The sequence below is a fragment of the Schistocerca cancellata genome, chromosome 2, assembly GCF_023864275.1.
Source record: "Schistocerca cancellata isolate TAMUIC-IGC-003103 chromosome 2, iqSchCanc2.1, whole genome shotgun sequence".
Lineage (NCBI taxonomy): Eukaryota > Metazoa > Arthropoda > Insecta > Orthoptera > Acrididae > Schistocerca > Schistocerca cancellata.
The window spans coordinates 1,065,560,318-1,065,573,225 of record NC_064627.1 but is presented as its reverse complement, the minus strand read 5'-3'; the positions used below and the strand labels follow the sequence as shown (position 1 = coordinate 1,065,573,225).

Sequence of the window (12,908 nt, the reverse complement as noted above, 5' to 3'; positions counted from 1 at the left end):
TCCTCGTACCAAAATTTTATTTCCTGGTTATAATTTCCAACCCAGTCAGTCACATTATGATTAACTCACTTTTTTAAAATTTAAATCTGGAAATTGTACCTGGAGGTTTATAATTCATATATACATTTCTACACTAATTTAAGATCATTAAACATCTGAAGAGTATGAGTAAAGTAAGGAAACAAATGTACATGTTACTGATTCAGAATAATAGTAAAATACAATATGCATTGATCTGTTTTGAAGACTTGACATACTGTAGTCAATTTACCAAAAAAGTACACACACAGACTCTCATTCCCTTTCTCCCCATTGCAGTGTTTTTCTACTATGATCTGCTTCATAACTGTTAAGCAACTTATAAATTTTATGGTAGTTTACACAAAAACAACACTGCACAACTATTGAGGAATCACATAACATAATAACTATATTCTAAACTGTAATCTCAGACCCAACTTTAGAACCAAAATGTACTTATCACACCAGATACTGGGGGAATTTACCACAGTACACTGAGTCCATGATAACCATATTTCCATCACTACTTTCACTTAACAATTCCCTGTGTGCTTTTGATAGAGACCAGCAGTCTCTAAAACTGTTTTGCACAAATCCAAGGCATTCATCATCTGAGCTGTAAGTTAGAATAATGTCAAGAACTGGTAAGTGGCAGTGTAGCCTGTTTCCAACCTGAATGTGGTATAGGATGTGTGTACATTATAGACAGAAGAATAATGCTTGGTACACTATTCCAGTTGTTCAGAAAGGGAAATAAAAATCCACTTCAGCTGTCTCTTCAGGCAAGAATACAAGAACGGAACTACACTAGTGCCCTCAGTGCTGTTACAAAGCATTTCGTTATTATTTGTTAGAGACCACTTCCTGATGCAAAAGTGCAGGTGTGAATTACAGTCATTTTAAATCTTTTTATCTAAATGAGCAATTCATTCACAGAACCTACTTAACAAGGTCAGGAACTTTCTCTTCTGACTTCTTTATTAGGCATAATGTACAAACAATCTTTCCTACATGTTTAATAGTACTGCAAATGACTACAAGGTGTTAATAGTACACATCATCGATGCTGTAGCAGCACACACTTGGTCTTCTCAATTAATGCTCAGTGCTGCTGTAAGCAGACGTAGTAGCACAACAAAACTCAAAGCACTAAAACTGATGTAGAATGTTCCAGCTCAACTGCTAAATATTTGTTTTATGATATTTCACCAAAACTCTGAAAACAGCCTGGTGGCATTGTTTGAGAATTGATAAATGTGAAGTGGAAATCAGAGGGTAATCAGTTCCTCTGAAGTTCATAAGTTGATGCATTTACTTTTTTTCTTAAATTTCCCATCTGATATGGATCTGAATATACATTGCATAGAGAACAAGTTATGCATCAATAATGATAAAAAAGAAGTAAATTTAATGTAGTAACCACAAAATCATTCATGTTAACTACACAAAGGGCAATCACTGAAAATATGTAAATAGTTTTTAGTCACACAAGACAAAGTTGGACAACGAAGCAGAATTCTTATTTTATGGGTGGTAAATATTGTATGGGTGGTAAATCATTTATAATTCTTAGATCTAAAATTGCTGCAATCACATTTTTGGAAAATTGTATGATTTATCCATAATCTCTATCACAGCTTGTAATGGCAAAACTGAGCAGTCTGTGATTTCATTACAACAGAAAAAACAATTCTGCATTTCCTGTAGTATTGGTAGTAAGTAATCATGAAAAGGTACAGTTGTTCCTGCTTCAGTAAAATTACACAAACCCAAGATAATTCTCAATTTCAAAACCATAAACACTTCAACAAAATATGGAATGAAGCAACACGCAGTGCCTATCATTTTCTTCCAGTCACGAGTATGTACTTCTTTGTCTAAAATCCCACACAACATATTTTATAAGGATACTAATTTAGCATTACATGCAATACAAGGAGACATACATGTCATATATATATATACATACACAAAACTTTGCAAATAACTTACCCTTCGACCAAGAATTTGGTTAATGGCAGCACTTTCTTTCAGAGTACATTCAGCAACAACCTTTGCTCTCATCTCCTTCATGTACAGCATGAAAGCATTCAGGGGTTTTTTAATGTGTGGCTTCTTCTTATCTGTCAACAAATAATACAAAGAAAAAGCTCAGCAAGGGTATCGCGAACTGGGCATTGAGAAAAAGAACCCCCATCTTTCCCATGTAAAGCTTATTAGAAGTCTAAACGTCTTAACCTAAAATCAAAGCTAATGTATTATAATGAAACATGTCATCTTTTCCCCTTAAACTGAAAGCATAGGTACGCTACAAGCATATATTCATGAAATGTTTATGATGCCCATAGAGAGGAACTCTTACTGAATCATTACAAATGAACATTACCTTTTCACTTCCTCACACTTTAACATCACAAATAAATGTTGACAGAAGGAAATTAGTTTTATAAACAGTTGCAAATTTCTAACTAAAGGTGATTAACATGCAAGAGAAACGTACCCTGGTTGTTGCTTGTCTGTGCTGAATCCTGTGCTTTTGTGCCCTCTGTTGTCGAAGAGGTGGAGTTTTTCTGATCCAGTGCAGTTGACCTATAATGAAAATTGAGTTTTACAAAAATATTAAATAACAAACAGAATCATTACAGAAAAATAAATAAATTTACCACACAAAATTACCCTTTTTTGCTTGTTCTTGACTTTTTACTAGGGGATCTAGGTAAACTGGCAATGGGTGATGAAGGAGGAACTTCAGGTGTGTTACAGAGAGTGGTTTGTGTTTCTACTGGGGGAGTGCTTGGTACTACATTTGGAGAAGCAGGTGGGCATATCTTTGAAATATCCTGCCAATTAGGGGGCATTTGCCACAACTGAGAACGAACATCTGCAAAAGACAGGAAGTTACTAAGAAGCATACTCGAAGTTGCATTGCTTGGTTCTGTCATAGTTGAAACTGGCATATCATAATTTGGGGCTGTAAAATAATTCGGGGCATGATAACTAAGTGGGATTGGAAGTGTAGGAAGAGATGGAGCTGCACTTGCAATGAGCCTGCTCATGTACAAAGCGGAGAGAAATTTGTTGTCACTAGCAGCTAGGTCATGAATCATGGAATATAAATTAGAAGGTTCTGAAAATGTTTTAGGAACAAACTGTTTGTCATCTGTTGATACACTAGAGACATCACTGTCTTTCTCACTTTTATTGGGCTCGTCACTATAGTGTCCTTTGTCAGCATTCCCAGTTGCTTCTGTGCCAATACTATCTTTATTCTGCGTGTGTTTAAACAATAAACTATCGTATGAGGGTTTCTGGCTGTTGCTCCCATCGTTACCCACAGCAAAATTTCTAACCGCGTTAAGAGGAGGAAATTGTTTTTTGAAATTTGCCTCTCGCAACTGATCATCGTTTTCGATACCTTGCCTTTTTATTTCTTCGTCGTTAACGGAAAACAGTTGTTCAAAGCTTTTACTTTCACCTGTCTTGATGTTCGAATTAAAAGATTCCGCAAACCTGAGTTTGTCTACACTCTTGTCAATGACAGACGAAGGCGCAACAATTGCCACTGGTTTGGTCTTCTTTTTGACGAGATTGAGAGGCTCGCACCAAGAATCTGTATCCATCGTATAGGTTTTACTTAGCTGCATGCTAAAATAACATTATTGTTAACAAATTTCTGTCGATGGTAGGCCTATTGTCGTTTCCGTCATCAGTTACGGAAAACGAGCATTTTTCATGAAGATGAAGGACGACACTTTCACTGCCGCAGAAGTTAAAAACACTGAGCGCGCGTTGAAAGCAATTTTTGTTTCCACTGTCGTATATACCTATTACACTGTACACACATCATTGGTAGATTTAAAATGAGGGGTGTGACAAAAGCTTGTTTATTTATAAATCATCATTCTGATTACTGTGTCGTTGCACCATACGCATAACGCGGTTTAAAATTTGCGAGTAACGCATTTAACATAGCACGAACAACGAAACCACAGCGTCGCGACGCCTTCCCGATTACAATTAATGCTATCATCTCGATTTATCGATAATAAACTTGAATCGACGGTCTGTTGTTACTTCACAAGAGGCCTGTAAACGTATGAAATTATCAGTATTATGCATTGCAGTTCTCGTTTCCATTCGTAACAAATACGCCTTGAATGCAATGAACGGTGTACGATCCGGAGTGTCACAATCCAGTAAATACGGCATCGTAGTCGACTGGCGTTAAATCGACTACATTAACAATCGGATGAGAACATTAGTGTCTGGTCAATAACTGCTACGCGTATTTTTATTTCCTTTAATGTACATTATCGAGAACTATATCGAGAACGACACACACTACCAATAACAGGCAACAAAAATAATTTCACGAATAAACCATACGTTTATTGGCTGAAGGAAGCAGCAATTCAGCGGCACGAAACAAGTTTAATTAACGAAGGGAAAAAATCAGCGCTGTGTTATCGATTAAGCCGTGTGCGCCGGCGCACAAAGGGCGTCAGCTGCTTAATGCTACCATCTGCCGCACACTTCATCAACTGCGTGCGTTAGTATCATGAGCTGGAAGTAGATGTCTCTGCCGGTACCAATTTGCCAAGTTCTTATTGAACATCTGAAATACAATCACGTACGTGGTTATGAATATTTAACGCACGAAAACTCTGGTAATTTTCTAAATAAACCACACTCGGACAGCTCAAGTGTAATTCGCCGGCACCATCATCCCTTCAGTGATTGAACATTAAACTTGATGGAAGGGATTGTTCATTCATTCATTCCAATGTGTGTAACTGACGATTTCTAGTGCGAATAAGCGTACGATACCATAAAAAAAAAAACATTGTAAACATGTGAAGTTGCACGCTCTGCACCATACAGAAACAAATAGTTCATCAATGTAAAAAACTGATGCTTCCGCCGGCCAACGCGGATCTGTACAAAACTTCTGCGCGTTTTTGAAAGGAAGATGTGTCGTACACGGCTTATAAATTTATCGAGTTGTTAGGAATTCAGTCTTGACTCGACTTACAATTTAAGACCTTGGCCGTAAGCAATGATGTGGGGCGGTCAACGATAAACATAGTTATTGCATGTTTTTTTTTCCTTTACTGAAAAAAAATGCAATAACTACGTTTATGGTTAGCGGTGAGCTCAATTTCAATCAATTGATAGATCCGCGACAAACCGAGTGATATAAACTCTACAAACCGAGTGATATAAACTCTATCTCTTTAATTTCAGATCTTGCTGACGGGAACTTTTATCATTGGTTGTGCATGTAAACTGTGGTATGAGTTTAAAAAATCAGCAGTAGTAACGCTTGCGGTCTTCGTGCCAGCAGAAACCCTCACAAGGACGATTTGTACGAATAGGAGGATAACCTGGATAACTCCACTACGATAAAGTTCCTGAATACGTTCCTGAACGCAAATGCGCTTCAAATTATTTTGTTAATCAGGTAAATGCGAATATTTATTTGAGCGAGTGAACAATGTAGCTTACCTTACCATTGTTGACATGAATTAACGCGAGAGGGTGTTTGCTAAAACTGATTTTATATTATGCTGAATCACAGATTAATTTTTGAGGTTGTTATACTTTATTATTGCAAAAATTGTTAATGCACATCTTAGAACCTTTTAAAGTTGTATTTTCGAGGGGGTTTGCAGTGCTTTTTCGTTAATTCGTCCACGAAGTAAACAGTGGCAAGGCAATGCTAACCCATTCAGTTTGCAAGTAAATAATGTTAAGTACCCACTGACGCACACTGGACTCGCATTCGGGAGGACGACGGTTCAATCCCGCGTCCGGCCATCCTGATTTAGGTTTTCCGTGATTTCCCTAAATCGCTCCAGGCTAATGCTGGGATGGTTCCTTTGAAAGGGCACGGCCGACTTCCTTTTCCCATCCTTCCCTAATCCAATGAGACCGATGACCTCGCTGTTTGGTCTCTTCCCCCAAAACAACAATACCAACTATACCCACTGACGACTTTTGGCGAACAAAATTTTGAGGAGAATTAACCGTTTTAAAAATATGTCGTTACCGTAGATACATTTGAAAACAACGACTTATCTCAATTTTTAAAAAATCACATTGCCTCTTATACAGGGTGTAAATAAAGTCCGGTAACACTTTCAATTATTTATTGCACAAGAACCAAGCATTGTACATATATCATACATATGTCATTTTGAAGAGTAACCGTGAAAGATTTTTTTCATGTTTACCGCCACAGCGTACTTTGGTAATATGCCGATACTCAGCGCTTGTCACAAACATGGCGAGGTCAGGTGCGGGGCGAGCTTTCTGTGTGTTTGAGTTCGACAAAAACAAGTGTGTTACAGCTGTTCAACGGATGTTTAGAACAAAGTATAGTAAGAAGCCACCAACAAGGAAGGCCATTTACCACTGGCACAACAAATTCGTTACGGCGGGTTGCTTGTGCCAGGCAAAAGATGCGGACGTCCCAGTGTAAGTGAAGTGAACGTGGAGCGCGAACGAGAGGCATTCTTTTAAGGAGTCCAAATAAATCGGTGCGCCATGCATACCGTGAACTCGAAATGGGTCCAATGATAGTGTGGAAAGTCCTGCGACAGAAGCTGTGTATGAAACCATTCAAATTGGAGCTAGTGCACAAGCTCAGTGACGACGACAAAGGCAAGCGTTTTGAGTTTTGATCGCAGCTGCAACAATTGAATGAGGATGGGGATGGCATTGTTGATCGCTTAGTTTTTAGTGATGAAGCCACTTTTCACACTATAGGGCTCTCCGTTCATCTTTCAGCAGGATGGGGATCAACTCAATTTTCATCGTGAAGTTCGTGGATACCTGAACACGGAGCTGTCGCATTGGTGGATCGGCCGTGCTACAGAAGGGGACAGCTGTTTCATGAAATGTACTCTCCGATCACCAGATCTCACTTCGTGTCACTTTTTTCTGTGGGGACACATTTTAAGATCTGGTGTATGTACCGCCTCCACCACGTGATGAAGCAGAGGTCCGGGAGAGAATACGGGAAGCTACTGCCACAGTTGACGATGCCATGCTGGGATGGGTAAGGAAAGAATTCGACGTCTGCCAGGATACTCTTGGTTCGCCTACAGAATGTTTGTAAAAAACACCTTTTCAGAGTTTCTCTTCAAAATGCAATATGTATGACATCTGTACAATGTTTAGATGTTTAGTTCTTGTGCAATAAATAATTGAAAGTGATCCCGGACTTTATGTACACCCTGTATTTTACTAAATCTTTACGCGCAATTTCTCAAAACTATTTGTCTCTTACTAATGTTTATAGATAAGTCGTTCAGTTGAATCGACTCTCCCAAGTTGCAGAAACTATTTATATATTTCGAATGTAACCGGGGAATTTTGGAGTAGGGGAAAAACCACTTTCCTTTGTTTATTTTACGACCTTCCTCATCCTGTTGAGCAGAGGCCCACAATGAACTGCAACGCTGCCGCTCATTTACATTGAAATAAACACTCGAAAAATGATCTTAACACACAAACGCCCAACGACTTGAAAAAGTTGCACGGAACAAACTGAAAATTGCAACACAAAGTAGGAATTTCCTACTACTTAAGTGTAACAAGAACGCAATAATGTTGAAGTTGTCCCTTTTTTTGATCTTACAATAAAATGACAGAATATTTTAGTTTTTTGCAAAGAATAATGTTTGCTCATGAAAAATGTACTAGTGATACATAAAATGAATTCTTGAGTAGCAGTATACTTAATTTCTAAACGTAAAGGGGCGGCAAGTTACCGAAATAAACTTGGAGGAATTATACTTCCGGGAAATCACTACAGATACGTATTCATTCGTAAATTTGTCAACAAGGTGCAATTTTTTGTTACTGCATGAATTAAACCGAAGATCTGCATCTCAAGGCAATGATGGTACGAGGCGTTATACAAATACAGAGTATTAATACGATAAATGTGGACTGTAAGCAATATGGTAATCCCCGAGACGAAGACAAAATTAAACACTGTATCACAAGAATGAAATAAACTGAAATTTTTGAGAACCCGTCAAGCACTTTCGAATTCGATCATATTCTGAGGTGACAAAAGTCTTGGAATAGCGATAAGCATACATACAGATGGTGGTAGTATTCGTGTACACAAGGTATAAAAAAGGCAGTGCATGGGCGAAACTCTCGTTTGTACTCAGGTGATTCATGTGAAAAGGTTTCCGACGTGATAATGGCCTCAAGGCTTTGAATGGTAGTTGGAGCTAGATGCATGGGATACTCCACTTCTAAAATCGGTAGGGAATCCAATATTCCGAGATCCACGGTGTCATCAAGAGTGCCGAGAATAACACGGACAACGCAGTGGTCGGCGATCTCCACTTACGACTGGGAGCAGTGGCAGAGTTGTCAGTGCTAATAGACAAGCAACACTGCGTGAAATAACCGCAGAAATCAATGTGAGACGTACGACGAACGTATACGGTAGAATAGTGCGGCGAAATTTGGCTTTAATGGTCTATGCCAGCATACGACCGACGCAAGTGCTCGACATCGCCTGCAGCGCCTCACCTGTTCTCGTGACTATGTCGGTTGGACCCTAGACGACTAGAAAAAAGTTTTCAGTAGGTAAAGGCTGAGGATAGCATTCGAGAGTGATGCAGACCCCCGATGCTAGTGATCACGGCACTGTGCAAGCTGGTGGTGCCTCCTTAATGGTGGGGGCTGTGTTTACGTGGAATGCTTAGTCAGCTGAACCGGTCACTGACTAAATAGTTATGTTCGGCTACTCGGACACTATCTGCAACCATTCATGAACTTCGTGTTCTCAAACAACGATGGATTTTTTATGGATGACAATGCGCATCACTGGACCACTATTGTTCGGGAATGGTTTGAAGAATATTCTTAACAATTCGAGCGAATGATTTGGCCACCCAGGTCACCCGACATGAATCCTATCGAACATTTACATTACCTAATCGAGAGGTCAGTTGGCGCACAAAATCCTGCTAGAGCAACACTTTCGCAATTTTGGACAGCTATAGGGGCAGCATGGCTCAATATTTCTTCCGGAGACTTCCAACGACTTGTTGAGCCTATGCCACGTCGAGTTGCTGCACTATGCCGGGCAAAAGGAGGTCCGAAACGATAGCCCACGACTTCCGTCACCTCTGTGTATAATGTAGACACTCGGCCAGTGCGTTCAGAATGAGATGGTTTTAGTTATCCTTTGCTCTGCCTATCGGTTTTCGTGCAGATGTTAACGAGTGTACATCAAGGTGTGGGACGAAGGAAAGCCAGCACTTTTGCGGACCTGTTTCTGTGTAGCAGTGACACGAAGTGAAGTAGTATCTGACAACGTCCCATAAGCAGCTAGTTTAGAGGGTCACTTCAGCCTCGTCTAGGGTTTCCTGTCGGGCCGCCGTCCTCCATCGCTCGAAGATGAACCTGCTGAGGTAGGGGAGACTAGTGGAGGAAGACCGCTGGGTTGAACAACAGCCACGAAAGGGTCCTTGGGACTGTCTACAACTGTATTTCGCAGCACTGTAAACAGCCACATAAAACTAAGGAAGTTTTAGCCTGTGTGGCTACCATATTGCACTCAAGGTCACTGGAGCTCGAAATTTTCGAACCTCATTATTGAGAGATACGCTGCTGGGATCGTTACAGCCCATATTAAATCCAACTGATTTCAGAATGCTCGAGAGGCTCTCCATAACCCTGGCTTTGCCTCTTGTGATTTAACAGATTACCAGGCTAACCTCAAATGGCAGTTTCGTCTGGATAAAAGACTCCTGTGTGTGTGTGTGTGTGTGTGTGTGTGTGTGTGTGTGTGTGTGTGTGTGTGCGCGTGCGTGCGTGCAGGAGACGAAATAGAGAGAGACTGCGTAAACCCGGCGGCAGAGCGTGAAGAAACGCCTCTGGAGGCTGACGGGGTCCACTGATTTAAGCCGACTTTTTTAAATGGTAAAGTTCTTGGGATTGGCGATTGTACAAAGAAATTTTCCTTGAGACATTCGTAGCAGATATTTGTCCCGCATACTGGGTTCAATCACTGGAGACCTCCTTTCACGAGCGCTGCAGTCAGAAGCGATTTATCCACGTAGCACTTGGTGCGGACCCCGTGCTGTCAGGAGACCTGCAGACGCCCTGTCAATTCTTCAGGGAAAAATTAATTAGTTTTCAATTCAATAGAATAATACTGTTCACGCTTATATGCGGCTGATTGTGCAGCATTTCTGAAGCACTGGAAATAATAGATGAGTGACATAAAATGTGTATATTTTCGAACGTTTGAAGAATACATTCAGCGTAATTCTATTATATTAAAACAGAACTTACAAATTGGCACAAGAGTTTTATTATACGTTACCTTCCGCTATTAACTGCTGTGTATTATTAACGATCTTGGGTCACAATATTACTGACAGAAATTACTTGCTTTGCCAAGTCAACAATGAAAATCAATGCACTAAACGACGTAGGCCACTGTACTGAACAACCGGACAGCCAGGAGACTCCCAAGTCTGACAGCTATTCGTCTGAAATGACGTTGGTGGAAATTTTGCTCACTTAGCGGTGTTTTACGACACTCTTTTATGTCACGTTCACCTATTTTGAGTTCAGCCTTTACCGAATGTCGCAGCATAATATTTCAGGCTTCCGCCACTGACTGGCCGAAGTGTCGCGATGTTTTACTACGCACAACAGAACTATGGAGAGCGTCGGAACATTCTGTTCTATCCAGAAATGTGAACTTGTTAAATGCATTATACATTACATTTTACTTTTTGACGTGAGTCGTAGTAATTTATGACGAATTTCCAGACAACGCCTGCAGTGGCGGTTAACTGTCGCTGCTGCTTGTCCCTATTTCGAGCGATGGTAAAAATCTGGAACAGTAGTTACGCTGCCCTTAGTACTCGGTGAACACACGTGGTCACTCGGAGTATCAGTAAGTACGCAGCCTAAGTACGTAGATGTCCAAAAAATTTGTGAAACCACCAGTCCTATCCTCAAAAAGCATATTTATGTACATCTATATTCCGAGTTATTGACTTTCGTTATATAACCGTGACAATTCATTTACCATCGTGGAATGATACTTGGATGATTAAAATATTAAATGATGGCCTGGTAGTTTTAATGTCTTGACCAATGTCGATTATGTTGCTCAGACAATCGATCAAAAACCAAGGCGCGAAGCCTTCATTAGTGCTTAAATTAGGGAAAAACACTTTGTCTTTAGATGTTATATAGAGGGTGTAAAAAAAATTCGCATAAAAAATTTAAGTGTGCTTTGAGCAGATAAAAATAAGTAATTTTTATGTGAGAAAATGTCACAGGTGCACCGTTTCTCTGCTAGAGGCCCACGAAACTTTTGACGCTGGTGTTGTTCAGAGATAGTGTTGAAACTGCCATATGATTAATACTGTCTCAGAGATGTTGGTGCCCCCCCCCCCCTCAAGCATTTTTCTGTGTGTTTCTGTGTTCGATAGGCACTCCAGAAGCGCTGGCTGCCTGTTAGTCTGAAACTCCTACCATTATTGTTTTGAGCGTGTTACACAATCACACGTTAACTCCCCCCCCCCTCCCCCCCGACTGTTTAAAGAACAGAGAACACCCGTGTATAAAATAGCTTCTCATACCTGATTCCTTTCCAAATCAGTTAATGTATTAAACATTACACATTAAGCACGTAAAGCCTTTACGGGTGAAGCTACAAAACCGCAGCTGATAGTGTAATAGACAGAAGATTACACTCTTAATGACTGGATTACGACAGTTTTTTAAATTTGCTCAACAATCATATGAAGTCGTACTGAAAATCAAATTGTCATTGCCCCCTGAAAGCTGCAACTGGGATTGGGTGACTGCTTTAGCCGTTTAATAATGTACACTCATGCTCATAAATTAAGGATAACTGCAGAATGTGGTGCCACACAACTGGCGCTAATAGCATAGGCACATAGGGAACACACACAACACAGATCTGTAAGTCCACGGTATTGGTGATAAGTTCAGAAAACCTTCCCGAAACACATGTCAAATCGCCACCGTTTCCTGCGCATGTAGCCCGACATCAATATGGGATATGATCACCATGCACACGTACACAGGCCGCACAACGGGTTGGCATACTCTGGATCAGGTAGTCGAGCAGCTGCTGGGGTATCGCCTCCCATTCTTGCACCAATGCCTGTCGGAGCTCCTAAAGTGTCATAGGGGTTTAAAGACGTGCACAGCGATACGTCGACCGAGAGTATCCCAACGCGCTCGATGGGGTTTAGGTCTGGAGAACAGGCAGGCAACTCCATTCACCTGATATCTTCTGTTTCATCCATCAGGAGGAAGGTTGGACAAACTGCACCCCTGAAAAGGTGGACATACTGCTGCAAAATGACGTCCCGACACATCTGTGTTACAGTTCCTCTGTCAAAGACATGCGGGGGTGTACGTGCACCAATCATAACCCCACCCCACTCCATCAAACCACGACCTCCATACAGGAGGACATTAAGAGGTTGGTATCTGGTTCCCGGTTCACGCCAGATGAAAACCCGGCGAGAATCACTGTTCAGACTATACCTGGACTCGTCCGTGAACATAACCTGGGACCACTGTTCCAATGACCATGTACTGTGTTATTTACGGGCTCTCCTGTGCCCAGAGGTCAGTAGAATGCACCTAGCAGGTCTGTGGGCGAATAAACCATGTCTGTTCAGTCGTCCATAGACTGTGTGTCTGGAGACAACTGTTCCAGTGGCTGCGGTAAGGTCCCGAGCAAGGCTACCTGCAGTACACCGTGGCCGTCTGCGGGCACTGATGGTGAGATATCGGTCTTCTTGTGGTGTTGCACGCCGGCCTGTGTGGCTGGGCGGTTCTAGGCGCTTCAGTCT

At 41.0% G+C, this 12,908-nt stretch overlaps 1 protein-coding gene across 1 annotated transcript in view; it reads right to left on the bottom strand.

The window, feature by feature from the left end:
• The window catches only part of LOC126161016 (uncharacterized), a 147,737-nt gene that overhangs the window by 15,569 nt on the left and 119,260 nt on the right, over nt 1–12,908 (bottom strand). Inside the window, exons 8-9 of the mRNA XM_049916953.1 lie at nt 2,522–2,610; nt 2,014–2,144 (exon numbers count right to left, since the gene is read on the bottom strand). Of these exons, the coding sequence (XP_049772910.1) occupies nt 2,014–2,144; nt 2,522–2,610 (220 nt within the window). The remainder of the gene's footprint in view (nt 1–2,013; nt 2,145–2,521; nt 2,611–12,908) is intronic.